This window comes from Manis javanica, chromosome 7 (genome assembly GCF_040802235.1).
Source record: "Manis javanica isolate MJ-LG chromosome 7, MJ_LKY, whole genome shotgun sequence".
Taxonomy (NCBI): domain Eukaryota; kingdom Metazoa; phylum Chordata; class Mammalia; order Pholidota; family Manidae; genus Manis; species Manis javanica.
The window spans coordinates 110576981-110599210 of record NC_133162.1 but is presented as its reverse complement, the minus strand read 5'-3'; the positions used below and the strand labels follow the sequence as shown (position 1 = coordinate 110599210).

Here is a 22230-nt window from a genome sequence, read left to right as displayed (position 1 = left end):
CAGCCTCCCCTTCGGGTGGTTGGGCAATCAGATCCCCAATGGCCTTTTTTGTGGCATCTGGGGCATGGGGTGGTGGGAGATCTGTGGGAGTGGTACGCCCTTGACCAATGTCCCTCTTTTCCACACTTGAAACAAGCTCTTGGGGGGGGCTTGTTTGTAGAGGGGCGCCCAGGTTATGGTTTTATCAGCTGGGCCAACATTTGGAAATTGGCTTAATCAGCCTTTTGTTTACGGCGTTCTTTCTCCTCTTCCTGCTTACGGAAGACTTTAAAGGCTACTGTTAGGATCTCAGTCTGTGGGGTAGCGGGGCTCTGTTCTAACTTTTTGAGTTTAGCTTTAATGTCGGGGTAGCCTTGAGCTAGGAAGTGTAAAGACATGTCTTCTTTCAGGTGTTTCTGGGTCCAGGCTGGTATACTGTAATAGGGCTTGAGTGAGTCTGTCTAAGAACTTGGTGGGGGTGTCATCTCTCTTTTGAATTATGTCTTGGAGCTTTTGAAAATTGACTACAAGCTGCCTTTTTCAGACCTGCTATTAAGCAGGAGGCAAAAATATCTCGAGAGCGGAGACTCATGGCGGTGTTATAATCTCAGTGTGGGTCTTGTTCGGGGACAGCAGTGGGGCCAGGGGGATAGGTGGGGTCAGTCCTGTGGGTTTCGGTAGCCTGCGTTTGGGCGAAGTTTAAACTCGTCTATGCTCTTCAGGAAGGAGGGTATTGGCCAGGAGCATGAAAATGTCATGATGTGTGAGGCTGTAAGACTGGAGGGTCTATTGAAACTCCCTGATGTATGTCATGGGATCAGTGGAAAAGGAACTTAGGCGTTTCTCTAGTTGGGCTAAATCTCTTAAGGAGAAAGGGATGTGAACGCGCACGCTGCCTTCGGATCCTGCTACCTCCCGGAGGGGGGTGATAATTTTGGGAGGCTTTCAGGACTGAGTCTGAGGGGGACTGAAGGGTTCTGGCTCAGTCTGTGGGGGAGTGACGCGGTCTAGCCGTGCCTAGTCGAGCAGGTTCTGAAGTGCAGAAGGGGGGCAAAGAAAATAAAGAAAGATAGAATCGGACCCACATGTTGCCAGCTAGCAGCTCAGCTGCTTACTTCTGCCACTCTAGTTGGGCTTGAACTCATGACTCTGAATTAAGAGTCCCATGCTCTACTAACTGAGCTGCAGCATGGCTCTAGTTAATTGCTTATGGAATGCGTAAACAGAATGTTCATTGTTCTCTATTCCTGCCACATCTGCAAGTGGGGGAAGGGCATATTTAGAAGCAGGGGCGGTGTTTCTACACATCTTCAAGGTCTCCCTATTTTCAGAGTGAGGAGTTTTGGCAAGATATGTTTTTGTGGACAGATAACTTCCAAGGACTGCACCGGTTGTTCTCTAGCTTGTGCTTTCCCATGCTGCGTTCAGACATGGGGGAAGGTGCTTTCCCATTCTCTCTACAAACATGTGAGAAGACAAAGGCGGTCCCTAACAGGGGAGAAACAGGTGATGAGGGGAAAGATGGAGGAGGCTCCTGGGACTTAGTTAAAGGGGGGCTGAAAGGCTCAGGCTTAATCTGCAGGGAATGAAGGTGGAGGAGGTGAGATGGGGGAGGAGATGGTTGGGGAGGAAGGGAGAAGGGCTGTTGTAGGAGAAGAAGGGGAAGGGAGTGAATGGGAGGCTTCTGCGGGGGCGGCGGCTTGCAGGCTAGGAGAACTTGGGAGGGGGTAGGGAGAGGAGGAGGCAGAAAGCTTCGATATAGGGAATCTCCTTCCATTTTTTCAGGTGCTGGCAGTAGTTAAAAAGATCGTGAGTAATGTTAGGATCAAGAGTTCCCCCTGCGGGCCATTGGTTGTTATTGTCTAGGGGGTATGTCGGCCAATCTTAGGAGCAATATTTATGGAGAAGTTTTGGTTTTATATCAGGCGTCAGGGAGAGGGTAGCCAGATGCTTAAGCAGGCATTCAAGAGGTGAACTTTCAGGGAGGGATGAGGAGGCTCCCATGGCTAAAGGACAGAGAAGGAGACAAACAGGGGAAGACGAACAGAGATCTTCGGACTGGAAGCAGACCACAAGGAGACAAAGGGCGTCCCCGATGATCCTTGGTGGTCTGTGGAAACTCGTATACGAGTCGGTATTTCTTAGGAAGTGTGGGTCATCACCCAGACTTCCCTAAGAAAGCAGAGTGCTGGAGTCACGAGGTACCTAGCGCTAGGCGTTATCGGCGGACGGAGCAGAAGGAGGAGGGGGGGAAAAGGGAGCGTTCTCATCTACAAAGGAGTCACCTCATTTATGGCTGTTGGAGGGGGGGTGCCTGAGAGAGAGTCGGCCGCAGCCGTGAAGGCCTGAGGCGGGGATTTATGACTGTTGGAGGAGGGGCCTGAGAGTCCGCCGCAGCCGTGAAGGCCTGAGGCGGGGAGCGTTCCCTCATCATCCCCGAGCGTCAGGGCCTTGCCAGACGATCACGGTCAATGGCACTGAGATAGCTCGGGGAAGAGTGGCCCACTCCGGGGGGAAAACTTACCTAAAGGCCAGAGAGGAGTGGTGAGTGTTATGAGCCAGCGCCGGAAAAAGAGGACGAGGGCAAGCTGCTGCTGGTGTCGGGGGGAAGACGGGGCCCAGTTGGGGTGTCCCGTCTCCCGGGTTTCGGCACCAATGAAAGGAAAGGAGCGACACATAGCAGCAATTCACCGGAGAGTTCCGCTTTATTAGGGAAAGGTGCTGGGTTATATAGGAAGGGGCATAAATTGATTGAGGTGTCACTTCTACAGCGCTGGTGGCTGTTGGCTAGGTGCTGGGATTGGGAGGGGGGCGAGAGGTGATTGGGCTTCAGGTAGCGCCAGCGGGAACTGAGGACCCCGAAGAGAAGCCGGAAGTTTGCCATCTTACTGGTGGAGACCCTTCAAAAGCAGTCCTCTTATTCTCATATATCCCCTATTTTTAGAGTTCTTAAGGTTCTCAGTTACTCATCTATTCTGAAATTCTGCATCACAGATGAACTTGCATCTGGCCTCTTTGCATTGCAGGTCTAGATTTTCATTTTGTTTGTCTTTATAGGTGGTACAGCAAATTTCTAGAATTTATTCATTTTGTATAATGGAAACTTTATTCCTTTTGAATGGCAACTCTCTTTTTCCTATCTTCCAGCCCCTGGCAAGCTCTGTTCTGCTCTGTTTCTATGAGTTTGACTATTTTAGACACCTCATGCAAGTGTAATCATACAGTATTTGTTTTTTTATGACTGGCTAATTTTACTCAGCATGATGTCCTCAAGGTTCATCCATGTTGTTGTATATGACAAAATTTCCTTTTTACTTTTGTTAAAGACTTTATTTTACTACAACAGTTTAGGTTCACAGCAAAATTAAGAGGAAAATAAGAGATTTTTGAGTTCCTCCTACACCCATACATTTATTGTGTGCCCCATTAGCCAAACCCCCATCTGAATATTTCCTTTTACTTTATAAAGCTGAACAATATTCTGTTTTATGTACATACCACATTTTCCATATCCATTCATCTTTTGATGGGCACTTTACATACCTTTACTATTCACAATAGTGTGAATTACGCTGCAATGAACATTGCAGTGTTAATGTTTCTTTGAGATTCTGACATCAATTCCTTTGAATATATGGACATGGATTGCTGGATCATAAGACAGCTTTATTTTACATTTTTTTGAGGAACCTCCAGACTGTTTTTTATAGCAGCTATGCCATTTGATATTCCCAGCAACAGTGTACAGAAGTTCCAACCTTCCCACATCTTTGCCAGTATTACTATCTTCTTTTTTTTTTTCTCTTCAACTGCCTAAGAGCTGTGAAGTGATATCTCATTGTGGCTTTGATTTGTTTTTTCCTGGTGATTAGTGGTATGGAACATCTTTTCATGTGCCTTTTGGCGATTTGCATTCCTTCTTTCAAGAAACTTTCATTTAAGTCCTTTCCGTATTTTCAATCAAGTTATTTGTTTTTTTTTGCTGTTGATTTGCAAGAATTTCAGTTATGTAATTTCTATTATTTCTTGTCTGTCTCCCTCACTGCAATGTGGTATCTCTAAAAGCAGAGATCTTCTGTCATTTTTCTACTATCTACATAATACTTTACAAATATAACAGATGCCCAATATTTGTGGCATAAATGGATTAAGGAATATTGTGATGTGGTAAGAGTAGACTGAATACATGTACTAGAGTGAAATTGGAAAGAAGTCTCAATAGGTGGAATCAATTTAGATTATGTAATTATTCAAAAACCTGAGAGAGAATTTTGAATCTGAGGCAGCAAATATTTAGGAAGCTTGAAGAAACTTGAGCTTGAATTAGAGGTGATGAAAACATGTTTTTGGAGGACTGCAATAACCTAGAATAGTTATTTCTGGATGCCTGCTGTCCCAGTTTCCCCGTGGTCGCTGAGATGCCTGTTGCCCATGTTCCCGTGGATATTTGTGTGCACAGGGGTCTTTGGTGATGGTCTTCATGAGCGTGGTGCCCTTCTCCTGTTTACTTGGCAACCCTGTACCCAGCCTATCTGAATCCAATCAGTCATCCTCAGAGACGGTATAGAGACAGGGCATGGTTATATGCTACTCTTAAAAGCCCTTCCTGCCCTGAAACCGTCACCCAGAACTGGGTTACATAGCCACCTCTATTGCTCAGGAGGCTTCAAAGGGGCCAGCTTGGCATTTTGAATATTGCCTGTGGAAATTATTCTTCCACAGCAGAGCTGACAGGGAGGAGAATGGCTATTGGGTAAACAACCTTAGAATCCACATGGAAACCATGCCAGAGCTTCGCTACCTCTAGTGGTTAAGGAGTCAAGTATTTTTCTTATTTATTTATTTTTTCTAGTCTACTCTGTTTTTGCAATTATGAATAATCTATAAAACTCTGTGTGCAAGTTTTTGTGTGGACATAAGGTTTTAACACCTTTAGGAAAATACTAAAGAATGTAATTTCTGATCATAAAGTAACAGTTCGTTTAGTTTTGTGAGAAACCACCAAATTGTTCTTCAGAATAACTGTACCATTGCTTTTACTCCTTTGTTGAAAAGTCAGTTGACTATATTAATGGGTGCCTATTGCTGGGCTGTCTATTCTGTTCCACTGACCTATTTGTGCATTATATTGACAATACCACACTGTCTTACTCTAGCTTTATCCTAAGTCTTGAAGTTGGGCATTGTCAGCGTCCAACTGTTTTGTATGTCATTTATTTTTTGAGAAAATGTCTGCCAAATACCAAAGTCTTAATAGCATAGATTGTCAATTGCTCTTTCAAGTGAAAGTGATATGCTCTGAAAGAGTAGCTAATTATTCTTGCAGCTTAAGCAATCTTGTAAGTACATTTCTTCCAAAATCAAACTTTAGCATGCAGCAGAAATGCTTTATGCTCACTACTTTATCACACAGAATATTAAAAACACATATACTGATGAGCCAAGTTTTAATAAGTTAATAATTTTTACTGGTCAATCAAGGACATTCTTAAGTAAAACTGGTTTTCTATTCATTCATTTATTTTTCTGTTAATTCATGACAGTGGAGAATCTGGCTATGGACTTTTTAAAGTAATATCCTACTTATCTGTCCTTTTCTCTTATTTTCTGTTTGTCTTTTTCTTCTATTTTATGGAAGACTTCCTCAATCACATTTTCTAGTCATTCTACTGGAAAATATTTTTACTTAGAAAAGTGATTTTTTAAAATGTTCTAAGTGTTCTTATTCTTTCTTTGCAACTTTTTTATAGCATCTTTAATTTTTCTAGAATGACATATGTGCTTGAATATCTTTGATGATTTTTAAAGATGTTTTCTGAATTTGTGTTTATCTTAGTGTTTATGTTTATTTTTCACTCTACTAACTTTTTTCATTGAACTGGAGATCCTTGGTTTCCCATTATGTATAACAAATCACTGTGGCTTTCCTCAACTTTTATGAAAGCAAAACTCTTTTCATTTGATATCTTACTTTTCAATTGATTTCTTACTGAGATATCTACAGGGCATTTGATACTGTGACTTACAGATTTTGCTTTAGGATGGAGCTAGAGGGTCAGGCTATGGGTCCCCCAAATCACAGAATGAAGAGAACTTTATTGCAGGCATCACACTTAATATTCCAAATCTCTTCACTGAATATATTTTAAGAAGCAGCTATGGTTATGTATTTCATTGATACTTTCTATCATCTACTGGCCCTATGTAAACTCAGGGAAAGGGGTTGGGTACATGGTGGTGGTAGGTGATATTACCTGTAAAAGTATCTTCACTGGATCTTTCCATTTTTATCCTTTCTTTGTACGTCTGCTCTATTATTTACAGGCCAAAATCTAGGTAATCCGGAGTTCTATGGGGATGGATGGCCTCCATTCCTTTGCAGCCTTTTGAAAAATTACTTTCTAGGTTGCAAACTTGTCTGCCTTTCCCCATTTTCCTCCACATCCATCTTTTACATGTTTATATGCCTCCCCATTCTCTGGTTTATCATGTTGGTTTATTCTGCTTTGGGTTTCTGTATTTCTATCACAGTGACACAGTAAAAGAAAAAAAGAGGAAACCCATTTGTTCAGTCTACCATAGTGTGCTGTACACCTTTTGATATAGTCTCTACAGTCAAAGTTTTTGCCCCTTTTCTTCACAGGGAACTTCTCTGTTCTTATGTAAATTCATGAGTGTAAATAAAAACAGAAGTAAATGGGCTACTTCAGCTCAAGCTCTATACCAATCAGTATTTTGAGGGAGAAGACTAAACTCTGTTCATTTTTGGAAGAAGACACAATAGAGATAAGATTAACACCACGGACTCTGAAATCAGTGCCTGGGCTATAATCTGGGGCCACTATTTGTATGGTCAAGTCAAAACTATTTAATCTCTCCTTCAGTGTTCTTAACTATAAAAATAGTTTTAGTAACAGTAATACTTACCTTGTAGAATCATGAAGATTAAGTGAATTAATCTATCTGCAGTATTTAGAACTGTGTACTATACAAAATCAGATTTAGTAAGGGATGATTATTATTGATGATTGTATTATTTTTGTTCCTGGAATATCTGAAACTAGATGTTCATTCAACAGAATTATCCTGGCATTTGATGAGAATAGTTGTACCTTGAAGATAAAGACTCATTATTTTGTTCATAGAATTAAATGACTTTTAAATTGTAGGCCAAAATTGATGTGGTCCCAGTTGTCATTAATTAGATTTTTGTTGAAAACTCTAAATTGTTCAAAATCTTTAAAATTATGAGCTTTTTTAAAATTATTAGATTGCTTTTAAAGTTTTAGTGCACTCAGCATGGAGTGCTAGAAAGAACACTAGTTTGGGAGATAGAAAGACCAAATGTGTAAATGTGATTATGAAAACTAATCTCTCTGAATCTCAGATTCTTCATCTGTGAGATGGGAATGATAATAGTTTCCTTATACTTTTGCTATGACAGTTTGAAATACTATAGTAAGAAGTTTATAATTTGTACTACCAACTTCCTGAGGGTCAGGGTTATTTATTTTTTTTCTGTAGCTTATTGCAGAGTCTCTAGTATCAAACTGAATACAAGTTAACAGTGTACATTAGTAAAATTTTAGAGAAAAGGGCATGAAGTGTAAAGAATAAAGAAGTCACTGTAATTTGAAAATCCAGTAACAGAGAGTACCAAGGATTAAAAGCTTTCATACTTTAAACAAAAAAATTAGAGAACAACCTTTTTAATTGTTGTTTAGATATTCTGTTGGATTTTGCCATACATTTACAAATATAGTACAATATTATTATGATCATGCTTAAGTATATATAAATAATAAAATGTGTATTGCATACTAATTTGAAATATGCTCTTATTTGTATCACTTTCTTTTTAAGAAAAGATAAGTTAAAGACAAGAATCTCTAATGGGGGAGAGAGAAGGAAATTTAAACAGTAAAATGTCATTATGGTTTGTATTTTTAAAAGTAAAGGTGATTTTACTATTTCCCTTAGAAACAGAGTTTGGGATGATAACAAAAATAAATCAGAAAGTACTACAGTGTAATAGCTGTTTTTTATTATTTATTAAGATGATTATCTTTTCCATTAAAAAAAATCTTATCATTTTTACAGACAAGAAGCTGTGGTGGGCAGACCAAAACTTAGCTCAGCTGGGGACCTGCAGCAAAAGAGATGGAAGAAACCCCACTGTCCTACGAAATAAGACTTCTGGAGTTGTTCATATGAAAGTGTATGATAAAGAAGCACAGCAAGGCAAGTCACACGGCAATGAATTTGTGCCGCCTTTTGAATATACAATGTTCTCTTTTTCACATCATTTTCTCAATGCAACAATTGAAGGTTCCTATTTTTCCATCCAACAAAAAGGAAAAAAAAGGCATGCATTACTTAACATTGTAGAAAAAATGCCTTCATCATAAGGTATATACTGAGCTATCAGAACATTAGAAAACCTGCTCAGGGAATCTTAATTCATCAGGTCTTCAAAGAGATCTTATCCTGTCGTTGATTTAGAAAAAATATAAAGAATAAGAAAAAATCCTAGAAAAATATATGCAATGCATCATTAAACCCAGAAACTGAATGAACTAGAGGACTTCAAGTGGATTTTGTCAACATAAGAATTTCATATCCAAAGGCACTACACTGTTTGGCTCTAAGCATTTTGATTTTTGTTTTTTGCTTGTCCAAATGGTGTGCAGTGAAATGGAGTGAGAGAACTAACAGATGGTTTACATAGGTGGACTTGTCACACTGCCCACATGGCAGTTAGAGTAGAGATGCCAGCCAGTACAGCCCCACACCTGCTAGCCCTTTCTCAGTTTTTGCTTCATGATCCATGACATGAGCAGATCTACCTCCCTAGAAAAAAAACATTTCTGTATTCTGCTTTCTTACTGCAGTCTCTGCCATGAAAATCCTTAGCTTCATAGACTTGAACTCTTATGAAAAAATTGCAAGAAAGTTTAAAGGGATTTTCATCTAAAGGATTTGGGCATGTAGACCAAAGCAGAGCAGTAGAGCTAAGAACAGTGAACCTAGGGGATCTCTAATTCTGAAGACAGGTGACAACCATCACGCAGGCAAGATTTATGGGAGATACCAGTTGAGAGCCATACCTGCACATGGAGAGACAAAATGAAGACCAGATTCTCGATTACCTTCCCTGTATAGAGCGTGGGCCATTTTGGGTTTGGATTCCTATCTTGCCAGGAGCAACAGGAAGCATTTATTTTTTGCCAAAAAAATAAAATAAAATAAGAGAGAAGAACTGCTTAAAATTCTATCTGAACTGATTACTAGGCTCCTTTCATGGTTGAAAAGATACCAATACCCAAACTCTTGTGCTCATATTTGTATTTGATCGCTGATACTTTCTGCTCCTTGTCCATGATAAGGAAAAACTGTTTTCCCTAGCAATTCTGTAATGGAACATTTTCTGTCAAAATAAATAATTTTACTGCCATTCAAGTCATGGAGAATAGACTGAATAATTGAGAATAAAACACTGGTACTCAATAAATAAAATATCATGATATTTTTGTGTATTTCAGTACAATATATTGGTTAAGTGTAAAAGTTTACAGTACTATCATAAAATACAGTTTATAGCCTACACTTAATAAGATTATATCTGAAAACACAGAAAACTAGAAAATACTACAGGGAGAGAGATACTTATTTCTAAACAGAACATTCAAAAAAAATCTATGTTCCGTTTTTAAAAATGGGAACAAGCACATCCTTTTTTTGAAATTGTAAAGTAACATACTGAGTTTTTCTAGATACAATTCCAGTAGTTTCTTGGAGGAGAAATTTATATTATATTTGGCTCACATTTTTGCTCACATTAACAAGATTTCCTTCCTCATTTAAGGATTTGCTCCTATAGGTATAGTTGGGTACTCTACACACTAGGAACATGTTACTAAATTGGCAAGGACTTCGACCACTTAGAAATTAATGGTATAATATGACTAAGCTTAAAATGCAGTGAAAATACTATTTTTACTAGATAAATATGCTGATAAAAGCATCTGTATTAAAGACAATCTCATTAACAGAATCATGGCAGGTAGCTTAAAAGCTTCATTAGCATGAAACATGAGCAGTTTAAGATTATTTAAGGTGTTAACATTACTACCTCTCAAAGTACAGTTAGCTACTTCTTTTATCATTTTTCACACAGATCACTGGAAAGCTGAACTTCTTGATAGTCAAGTGGACTTTTTAGCTACACTAAAAATTGAGTCATGAAGGTTGAACATCAATATCATTGTGAAATATTAAGGCAACCTTGTATTTTAACTTGTTAGATAATCACTGCCTAAATTATCACTTTTTAATATCACTCTAATGTTTTCCTTTCATCAAATCTCTATTTAATAAGCAAAGATACTTATTGTAAATAATGAATCATTCATTTTTTCCCCCTTTTCTCTCTTTCGCTTTCAACTTTTCTTTAGCAACAAAACAAATGGTAAATGAAATGTGTATTTTTGTATGACATAGTTGTTGAGAGACTAATTTTGCTATTTGTTAAAAAACAAATAAAGTACAATATATACTGCTATTATTATAATTCTGTTAAAAACACACAATCCCAGAAGCTCCCTTTCCTTTTTTCACATAATTTTTTGATATTATCAGTCATATGCCCCCTCAATATCTTATTTCAAATAAATTTGTTTTCTTCCCTAATCACTTTTTCTTTACTTCTATCTCCTTATTTGTCCTTTCCTCCATTTGGTGTTTCTTCAAACCTGTAGCTAGGTGCCAATTATCAGTCTCTTCCCAGCTTTTCAGTCTTCAGTGATAGTTGAAATAAATTTGTATCTAAATATGTATATCTATAGATTCACATGATGTTAATATATAGTCACATGCTATCTATGAAATGAAATATGTATATGGTCAGTATAGAATTACTGTAAATGTATAAATATAATTGTCTCACTATTCAAATAAGCAGAGATATGAAATTTCATCTTAGCATATAAGTCAGCTGGTGAAAAAGGGGCAACGATCAATCAATCCTTATTAGTTTGTATAAGAGGTAAAGGTAATCGTTTCAAAAGTTTAGGGCAACTCAAATCCTAGTATGTAGCCCTGTGTGAGGTGGAGTTCAGCATTGACTGAACTGGCAGCTATAGGAAGTCAGCAGAGAATGTGGTAGACCTCCTGATGAGAAGTTTCCCAAGTTGAGAGTATTTCACATTTCATATACGACAGAGCTCATGACAGGTTTAATTGAACAATTAAATCCCATCAGACTATCTTGAATTCAGGAGATGAGAAATAATGAGCTGCATTGGTATTTTGAATTTTCCGTAGAGCACTATTGATATATAGCTTTCATTATGCTTTATAATTCTCACTGGATTTATTGCACTTTATCTCAGAGCTTAAACATCCAGTAAATGGCATTGCATGTCCTAGAATAATAAAAATGTTGTAAAAATGGGATATTTAATGAACTTGCTGGTTACAATTGTAAATTACTTAACTTCACGCTACCAGCTTTAATTAGCACAGTGGGACTAGTAAATTCAATGGAACATCTTCGTAGAATGCCTACCTGTGATTACCTGACTAATATTTGTCATTGCTACTGCACAGGAATAAGGAGAATTAATATGCCAATTAATTAGATGACTCTTGCGGGTGTGTTTCAAATACATTTTGGGAGAACTATGTTCCTAGGAATGGCAAAATTTATTTCCTTGCTTTTAAAAATTAATTAAATGTGCATATATATGCCTCCTTTTAATGGCATAATCTTAGAATTGAGTTAGTAACATAATTTAGCAGCTATTTACTTGGTACATTTGGGTAAAATAGTCTTGAAAAGGAAGTAACTGTAGAGTTGAAGTTAAATTTAGAAGTCAAAAAGAATTCCTGGTTTCTGTGATCTTAAAATATCACAAATGTCTACAACAGTATTTATGACAAATCACTTTCCTTTTGCTTTTCTGTGACTATGAATCCTGTCATGTATCTCCATTTACTTTTTAATTTTTTTAAAACTATTTATTGATTTATTTTTGTGTTTATTTTTATTGAGATATAATTGACATTATAACAGTATAATTTTAAGATGTATAATGCATTGATTTGATACGTTTATGTATTACAATATGATTAGCACAGTAGCTTTAACTAACATCTCTATCATGTTACATAATTATTATTTCCTTTTACAGGGAGAACAGTTATGATCTAGTCTCTTAGCAACTTTGAATTGTATTCATGCTAAATCTATACTATAAACTGATTATAGTACTGTTGTCTTTAATTACTGTGCTATGTAGTAGATCTCCATTTACTTTCCTGGAAGAACAAACATCAATCATAATTTGCTACTTCATATAATTCAAGAGAATAAAATATAATGTTAACCAATATGAAACAGTGGCATTTAGAAATTAATAAGAGCATAAATATTTCTTCAAATTACTGATATTGAGTGATATTCTATTTTTATGATATTCTTGATTTTTACATTTCTTTTGTTTGTTTTCCTATGCAGGCAGCAATTCCTGTCAACTAAATAATGGTGGATGCTCTCAGCTTTGTTTACCAACATCCGAAACTACAAGGACTTGCATGTGTACAGTGGGGTATTATCTCCAAAAAAACCGCATGTCGTGTCAAGGTACAAGGTCTCAAAAAATCTTAATTCTGATGTATTTATTTCTTCCATACAGTCAACCAAACCAGCTAAAAATTAGAAACAGATAATACTAGCTTGTTTCAAACAACTGATTGATGTCATATGTAGAAATTTTAGTGTATCATAAGCATCATTGTTTCTATAAAACGTCCTAATTTTTTAGTTATTTTCATTTACTGTAGTTATTATCAAAACTTTAACCAAATCCAGTAGAAGCTGCCTTCAACTTGAATAGGCAAAAGTTGAAGTAAAAAGCAGTCGTTGATTGGCTACAATTACCATCCAATTTGAATTTAGTTATGTTTATTTTATTCTACCCAAGAGAAAGTAGCAGAGAGGATGTGAGGTCTCAGATTTGCTTACCTCAGGGAGAAGAGCACCACAAAAGAATTGGAACCTAAGAAATTTATCTTCTGATTTCTTGTTTCATAGCCTCTAGTTCTATTAGTCCCAAAGAACTCTGGTTCTAGAATGACCTTTCAATTCAGTGATCATAGCTTAATTTTATTTTAAAAAAAGTTTCAATCTTACATGAGAAATATATATCCAAATATCATCATACATCTTATTTTAAATCATATATTTATATGACTGTTAATATGTACCAGACATTGTGTACCTGAAATATAATTCACTTAATCCTTATAATGACCTTGTGAAACTAGGTCTCTCATCATTCTCATTTTAGAAATGAGGAAACTGAGGCACAGAGAGATTAAATAGCTTGTCTAAGTCATACAGGAAGTGGTGGAAGCATATCTAAACCCAGGCATTCTAGTTTTAGTAAGAAAATGTATATAAAAACATTTTCTGACATACTAGAAAAATCCATAAACATTAGCATGCAGATTGGTCTGGTAGTGTATAATATGTGCTATTTTAGGACATAATTTTTATGCTGGAAAAGCAAGATATTAGCAAAAAGTAAGTATATTAGTATTTTTAGTGTTCAAAAGGATTTAATAAGTCTAACCCTATTTGAAAAATAACAGTGATAGAGTTGTCTAAAATCATATCTACAATCAAAGTTTATCATCTTGCATAAAAGTAAAGAGATAATTAGGCTTTAGAGAATTGGGGGTGGGTTTTGAGGTCAGGTATGTTTCCAAGAACTTTCTACCTCAGTGTTTAAGAAAGTATGGTTGCAGAACAGTAGCATCATCACTGCCTGGGATCTTTTTAGAAATTCAGATTTCCAGGGAAGGGCCCAGTAATCTGATGTATACTCGATTTTGAGAATCACTAAGCTATCTTTCAACTAGTCATAAGTATCATACACAATTAAAAAAAAGTCTAAGAAATATTTTCATGAAATTAAGATTGTTCAAAATAGTGCTGAAGGAATGATTTGAATTTTAAATATTAATTTTGAGCTTTCTATTTTATTATTTTTTTCTCCAATTTAGGTATAGAGTCATTTCTTATGTACTCTGTTAATGAAGGAGTCAGGGGAATACCTCTGGAGCCAAGCGACAAAATGGATGCTTTGATGCCTATATCAGGAACTTCATTTGCTGTGGGAATAGATTTCCATGCAGGTAAATAACTTCCTATTTATAATTTATGTACAATGTTTTCACTTGATTTATTAAACATGATAGAAATATAACCTTTCTGTCTGCACTCTGATAGTCAAATTGAAAAAGGAATAAGAAAGCAAATTAGAAATGAATTTTTAAGCCTAACTCAAATTGTTCTATATATGTTGTGCCTGAAAAAAAAAAAATTAAGTAAAATTTTCCTAAAATACAGGATTTGAATTGCAAGCATTAAAATGTGACTGGCATTTGATTCTTCATTTTTATCTTTCTTTTCTTTTTAATGACACCTTTATTTTAATCCACCTATGAACACAAAGGCATATAAAAACATTTTGATGTGTTACATACTTAAAACAATGTTATTTAAAATATTTTCAGGATGAACGCCTATTCTAATATAGACAGTGGCAAATTAAATTCAAATAATGGAAACAATTATAAATGTTAAGCTTTTTAAAATTACTTTTGAATACAATATGTGTCATTTTGGTGTCAGATTTTACCTGACCTTATTGTTGTAGCAAGCAGTGAAAGAAAACAGGGCGCTAAACATTTTGCAGTGGCTAATACAAATGTATGTCTGGGAGTTTATGTAAACACTGTCAAATTTATTGTAGTAAACATTTTGTTGTGCTAATGGCTAAATTCAGATGTAGTATAAGCATTAGGTATGCTTTTCTTATTAATATTCAGATTTTTATTTGACACTTGAAGGTTTAAACTTAGGAAAGCATATTTTCCCATTTCTCATCCAACTAAACCATATGCTTCCTGAGTTAATGTTTTAGCTAAAGACGTACAAGCATGCTTTCAGAATTTTTTTGTACTTGTAAAGACTTAATTTTATCTAATATTAAAATCAAATAGTTCTTTGATTTATAATCTTAAAAAAAAACCTTAAACATCAGTATGTGGGCTTCTGGTGATAAGCTCATTCTTTCCCCCAGTTCTAACACATTCTGTTTAATTATGTGTTAATTAAATTCTAGGCTACAAATTAATGAATTACTGGGGATGTTCACAAATAGTTCAAAGATGACTTTTCTTAAGTAAATCATTTTTGTACCAAAAGTATGGAATCACATAGAGGCAAACATTACATATCTTTAAAAGAAACTTTCTCAAAGAGAAATTTAGACAAATATAGCAGATTTTGTTGAGAAATATGTTAATTTTGCCAAAATCACTATGTGATTTTTGATCAGACAAAGCTGTTTGATCTAACCTCATTATACATGGAAGGTTCACATTATCATGCATAATCTAACACGCTCTTATTTACATGCATCTTATTCTGTAGAATTTTGGGTCAGAGGATTTAGTAAGTGCAAAACTAACAAAACTAAAACTTCCTGAAATAATTTAATGTATACATGCATTTTTTTTACAAACTATACATAATCCCTTGTTTCAGCTGGTATCAAAAATTCAATTATTTTAGTCTCCATAATAACTTTTGAAAATACTTGACAAATTTCCATGAGGTACAAATATTAAAATAAACCATTTGGTCTAAATGTCCTGATTAGATCATAAGTAAATCTTTTTCTGACGGGTAAACTGAGTATTTGTGTGAATTAATCTCACTCTCCAAGACCTTATGCTTACCTTGAAGTAGTCAGGTTTCAAATAATGTAATGATAGATGGTAATTTCATTTGCAGAGAAGAGTACTCTCCCTTTTTCTAAATCCCCAATAATATTAATAACAAAATCAATTTACTTTGTATCAAAACAGCTTTCCATCAGAGGATTTACCAATTGTTAATTAAAACCTTGTGTTCTTTATATTGTAACTGCCATATTTTTAAAGTACTAGAAAAAAAACTATTTTTAGAAAATCGATTTATTTTTCTACATGTAAAAGGATGTAGGCATATGGAAGAGTCATATAAAATTACAATGTTCAATAATCTATTAAAATCCTTATTGCTAATTAGAAAACACTAATTCAAAATTTGCTTTGAATTCAAAAAGGGCTGTAGATGTAGGGACCCGTGAAACATAGTGGGAAGAGGCAAGACTCACGCAACAGGAAACTTGGATTCTAATGCTAGTTCAAACCTTCACTACCTCTCTGACCTTGTGTAAGTTACCTAATATTTCTGAGGGCCAGTTTTTCCACTTTCTGGGATATTGAAATATTTAGATCAATTTATACAATGTTTGGCACAGTTCCTGATATACATGTATGCCAAGAAAATAGTAAAAGACATCTAATAATGGAAAGCAATAAATTATAAGAATTAGCTTATGTGAGACATACATATGTAAGTAGCAAAGATTTTTTTTGTTTTCTTGATTAATACTATATTTTCTATTAAGTTATCTACATAGTCTAATAGTTGTTTCTTAACTTCTTGGGGACAGAAAGAATAGGTTACTGAATTTCCCTAGTGAAGATTAACTTAATAACAATAATGAAGATGATGATGAATAGTATGTAGAGCAGATTTTTAAAGATCAAATTACATCAACAATTACTCAAAGTCATTGAATGTAAACCTTGGAAGTGAGCAAACTGGCAGTGAACCAACTGAGACACTAACGATGATGGTGGTGGTGACAGTGGTGGTGTCAAGAGATTTCAGACACTTCTCCACATACCTTTTGTGGTTCCATCTACTTTACAGTCTAACCCTTTAATAAGTATGTTTTATGAAAATATATTGGGATCAGAATAAATGTCAGCAACTTGAATTATATTATGGACATTATACAAGCTCTGCTCTGTGATTTTGTTGAGTGAAGTTGCTCCAGGGAAGAAGGAAGGAAAATGAATAGATTGCTCCTGGGAGAGACAGAAAAAACAATTTTTGACACATCAACCTCTATTTTTTTCTCCAAGACCTTTATATTTTACCTGATTATAAATTATCACTCTATTAGTTCCTCTCCTCTCATTAATGGCATTCACTTCAAGGACTTAAAGTGATCCTACTGATGAATCAATCGAAGATAAAGATGACAAACTGGAAGGGCAGAGTTGGCCCATATTCTGTCAAATAACTTCCATCATAATAAGGAGATGGTGTGAAGGAGGATCATTTAAGTATAACTATAATAAATTATGTACTATTATCTCATTACCACAATTTTACAGGAATACATATATTGTTCAAGTCTGTACATTTCATGATGATTAACAGATATGAATTTTGCTGAGTTTTGGCCCTAATGAATTAAAGTTTTCTGTAGTGAAAATATTTCTTTCACCAGATGAAACAATTCTAAATTCTATCCACAGAAGAAAGAAGATCCTTTGGTTAGATTTGAACTGTTTAAAGCATTCTTACAATTTCACTGGAAAAGTCCTATTCCACTGGAAAAAAAATATGTTAAGCTTCGAAAATCCTTGCCTGCTAGGTGATATTCCCCCTGATGAATAAATACTGAGTTTGATGCTCTAAAAGATACATTCTAGGTAGGAGAAAAGTCTCCAAAACAAAGACTATTGCTTTGTAATTGTAATATTCAGTAAGTAAGGCAAGCCAGTCCACCCCTCCCCTACCTTGAGGGTTTTTATGACATTTTCATAGAAATCAATAGTAAGATATTACTTGAATAGGGAGGATATTCTATTCAGAGAGTGATTATTTTTCTGACATTTTCAAGCTTGTATTCTTTTTTCCTCTTATCTCTTTTGCTCATATTTGAGTCATTCAACTCAGTGTTAAATGTCATTACTCTCTATTAGGTATAGAATATCACAGTGAAGTTGCTGAAGAGGATAAAGATAAACAAGGAAGAGTTTCTTGTTTGCAATGTATGAATGATCTGTAGGATAGGATTTTTTTTTTTTTTAAAGACAGGATCAACGGACCATTATTTGGATGTAATCAGTTGGCACTCACTATTTAGAATGCCTTTTTGTAGCATCATATGTGTTATAGCTATTAAAACAATAAACACTGAAAGAACATGTCATTGTACATCTGCTACAACTCATAGAATGAATGTACACTATGAAGAGTAAACCCTAACGTAAGCTATAGATCCTAATATAAACTATGGATAAGCTAATGTAAGTTCATCATGTAACAAATTTCCACTCTGGTGTGGGATGTTGATAGTAGGGGAGTCTGTGCATGTATAAGGGAACTCTGCTCAATTTTTCTGTTAGTCTGAGCTCTAAAATATAAAGTCTACTAAAAGAAAATCAAAACAAGGAGAACATTCAACAAAGTACTATTTTCACTTTGACGTAGTTGAATGTCCCTATTTACATGAAAGAATCTCTCCTTAAGAGTCCCATTTGCATATACCTTTGAATGTTAAAGCTGGAAGGAACATTTGATGCCACCTAGTAGCATCCCCTCATGTTGTATAGATAAGGGGACTGGAAGCCAGATAGATCCAGAGGCTGTGTAGTAATGGAGAATCATACTCCCAGTTCTTTACACTTGCCCACCTTGCATTTGTAACCACTGAAGCAAAATTTATTTAGACCATTGTTGGCATTACTTGATAAAATTACACTGCACTCTTGCAAACGTGTGCTAGTAAAAGTTTATGTTTTGATTTATATACTGAGTCATACGACCTTAAACCCATTTAATAATTGAAGTAGCTGATACTCAAATGAAAGTCTCTTTTTTACTATGCCTGGAGGCTTAGAAAACAGCTATTTACAAAATTATTTTAGTAACCACTTTGTCACTATCAAGTCCACAGAAGAATTATAGAAAGAACTCTTTTTTGTGTTAGTAACAGCAATAGCTTAGGAAATATAACACTGTTGCTGTGGGACATTTTATCAATTTTATGAAAACCATTTCCTTGACTACAAAGTGAATTTTTAGGGCTGGTTCTATGTCTTCTTGTTCTTTTGACAGTGAACCAATACTACTTTGTGTTGTTATTTCAAACTTGCTTCAAGATTATATTTTCAAATCATGCAGTGATGTATTTTGTATGTATTTTTAGATAGTCAAGTCCAGTCAATCTTTCAAGATGTAAAGTAGTTAACTACCAAGGAAACAAACATTTTCCAACATGACCTGGGAGACAAGTATCATAAATATATACAGAATACAGCATTATTATTATTATATAAGGTTAAACAAAGCATTGGAAATATCTCAAAAGTTATTTCTTGTGTAATTTGTGAATTCAAACAGAAAACAAAAACAAGTTTCCATTACGCATATGAATTCTTCAATAGATTATAAGAAGCCAAAAGCCCCAGAAGATGCACAGGATTACCTACTAAGATTAAAGCTTTGGTCAATTTATTTGGGATACATATATATCACTCCCTCTGTTTTTGAGAAAATCACTTAAGAAAATCTCATGGAACTTGTTACTCAGGCAGTCATCACTCCTCATGAAAGTAAAAGGTCCCACCACCTGCTTTGGACTAATTCACATGAAGCACAGCCCGCCTCTGAGCACCTTTCCCTCTCCTAAATCTCTCTGTGTGGCTCTTTCTTTTTAGATACTCAGGATTATTTTCAGCAGAGCTACATTTGTGTCTGATACTCTGATGTCTTTCTCTACTTTTTTTCTTTTCAAAACTGAGTTACTGAGAAACCTATTCTCAAAAGGCCTAGTCACACTACTTTACAGTAAATTATTAATAGCCGCTAAGAGATTGAAAAAACACAGTATCTTGACCCACCACCATTTATCCAACTAAAGCACTAGTACAGATATATAAAGGAAGTGTTCTTGTGAATAGGTCAATCTTTTGGATGTTTTCAAATTGTTCTGTGCTGTCTCTTAGGCAATAGTTGGGTACCTGTTTATCCCTAGAAACTCAGCCCTGGATATGCTGACAAGTCAGATGATAATGTAGAGATCTCCTTTAGCTTAGGTATGTTGATACCATTAACATTGTTGAGTGTAACTTTAACCTTGAAAAAGTATTTGTCCACCATTTAAAGAAAACCAAGAACATAATAGTCCATTTTTTCTTTTGGACACCCTTGCTTTAGAAAAAAATTAAAAGCTATGATTCAGCTTCTGAGATTGCTAGCCATTACTTTTTGTTAAAGTAGACAATTTGCAAGTGAATAGAAAAAAAAGGAAGTTACTGAACTGATTTTTGGACTGATCATAAGAAATGGGTCTTTAACTCCCTAAGAAATGGGTCTTTAACTCCTTTTTATGATTTGGCCTTAGCTAGCAGCATTAAGCAGTAAGTGGATCCTTTTGGGGACTTGAAAGGAAAAAAAAGCAAAGTATGTCTGTGAGCTCCTTAGTGTTTTTGGAATAGGGAGTTGGCTAAAGTAGAAAGTCTAGAAATAGAACTAATCACCAACAGGTGGATTAGGATAATGCAGTTGGAAAAGGAATAATTAAGATAACTTCAAAAAACTTTAATATTTATTCAACATGTACTAATACATTATAGGAATAAGATTAGGAAACCTTTATGTATTTATGTTATTTAATTCATTACAGTAATTTGTTGAGGTAGTTGTTATTTTTATTTTAACAATGAGGAAACTGGGTTTGGAGTGACATGTGGATGCAGAGGAGAGTTGGCTGTTCGGGTTCTGTTGGAGTCTGTGAGTGCTCAAACTAAACTAAATTCTGCACTCAGGATTGCATTTGGGGTTTGTCTTTTAGATTGACATAAACCATGAATTGAATAACTAGGAATTGAATAACTAGGAATTGAATAACTCAGTAATTTCATAATGATAATTTTAATCCTTTTGTAGTTATGATTGGGAAAGATAATTGACAGGCAACCCCCAGGCTCAGTTTTCTGGGGGATGATGATAATACAGGCACCAAGGATAGGATTGCCCGAGGTAAACTTTGGGACAGAAGACTAATAGGACCACTTTACCTGTGAGGAGAATGAGGAGAAAAAGAGGAAGATAATAATAAGGAAAACATTGTTTCTCCCACTATGTTGGTATAGTTATCTATTGCTATAGAACAAATTCCCAAAATTTAGCAACTTAACACAACAAACAGTCACTATTGTACAGCTTTATGGGTCAGCTTGGGTCTCTCATAGGGCTGCAGTAAAGTGTTGGCCAGAGAGTGTGGCTGTGAATTGTTGTCTCAGCAGAAAGTTCAGCTAAGAAGGATCTGTTTCCAAGTTCATTCATGTGGCTGCTGGCAGGATCCAGTTCCCTGCTGGCTGTTTGACAGAGGTACCATCTCCTCAAGATCGACCTCAGTCTCTTGCCATGTAGGCCTCTCCATAGGGCAGTTCACAAGATGGCTGCTAGCTTCTCTTAAAGCCAGTGAAAATAAAGTGAGAGTGAGCACAAACACAGTGGAAGCCAGACCTTCTGGAACCTAATCTCAGAAGTGATATCCCATCCCTTTTGAAATATGCTGTTTGTTAGAAGCTAATACCAGGTCCAGCTCACAGTCAAAGGGAATGGCTGAGACAAGGGAATGAATCCCAGGTGGTGGGGATCATTTGTGGCCCCATTAGAGGTTCCTTATCACAATATTATAGATGTTTTATCCATGTTGTCCCCACACATTATTGCTTAGGGTGTGAATTTTGATATTTGAGTTATTAATGATGCTGCTATATCATTAGTGGTACCAGAACACAGGAACACTTCTGTATTCTGGCTTAAACCAAGTGAGGATGAAATAAACAGGAAGTACCAGGATCACATCTTGATCCCCATTTTGCCTCCAATTAATAATAAGCCTTGGATGCCTGGAGAAGTCCTCTGGGCAGAAATCAAAGATAAAGCTTAAAGCTTAAATAAACTGCCAAATGCTGTGCAGATGGAATGGGACAAAGCAAGGATTTGAACTTACATATGTGTATGTATGTGTGTGTGTGTGTGTGTGTGTGTGTGTGTGTGTGTGTGTGTGTGTGTAAACCTTACTTTTCCTCCATGCCAAAGTAAAAGGAAAGTGAAGAGAAACACCCAAGAATGAATGAGTGTTTAACAACAACGTCTATGTTATATAAGGCAAAGGCTCAGAGGTATCTGAGCCTTCAGTATGTGGGGTTCAGAAGGCCTGACCAGAGAAAGCTGGTAGTCCTAGTACTGAGTGTTTAATTTAGTAGATTTATGGCAGAGGTTCTCAACTGAGGTTGATCGTGTACCCCAGATTCCAC

At 35.7% G+C, this 22230-nt stretch overlaps 1 protein-coding gene across 6 annotated transcripts in view; it reads left to right on the top strand.

Moving 5' to 3' along the window:
- The window catches only part of LRP1B (LDL receptor related protein 1B), a 1876014-nt gene that overhangs the window by 1354038 nt on the left and 499746 nt on the right, over positions 1–22230 (top strand). For all 6 annotated transcript variants that reach the window (XM_073241389.1, XM_073241391.1, XM_073241392.1 and 3 more), the window contains exons 33-35: positions 8080–8224; positions 12501–12622; positions 14047–14178. In XM_073241389.1, the coding sequence (XP_073097490.1) occupies positions 8080–8224; positions 12501–12622; positions 14047–14178 (399 nt within the window). The remainder of the gene's footprint in view (positions 1–8079; positions 8225–12500; positions 12623–14046; positions 14179–22230) is intronic.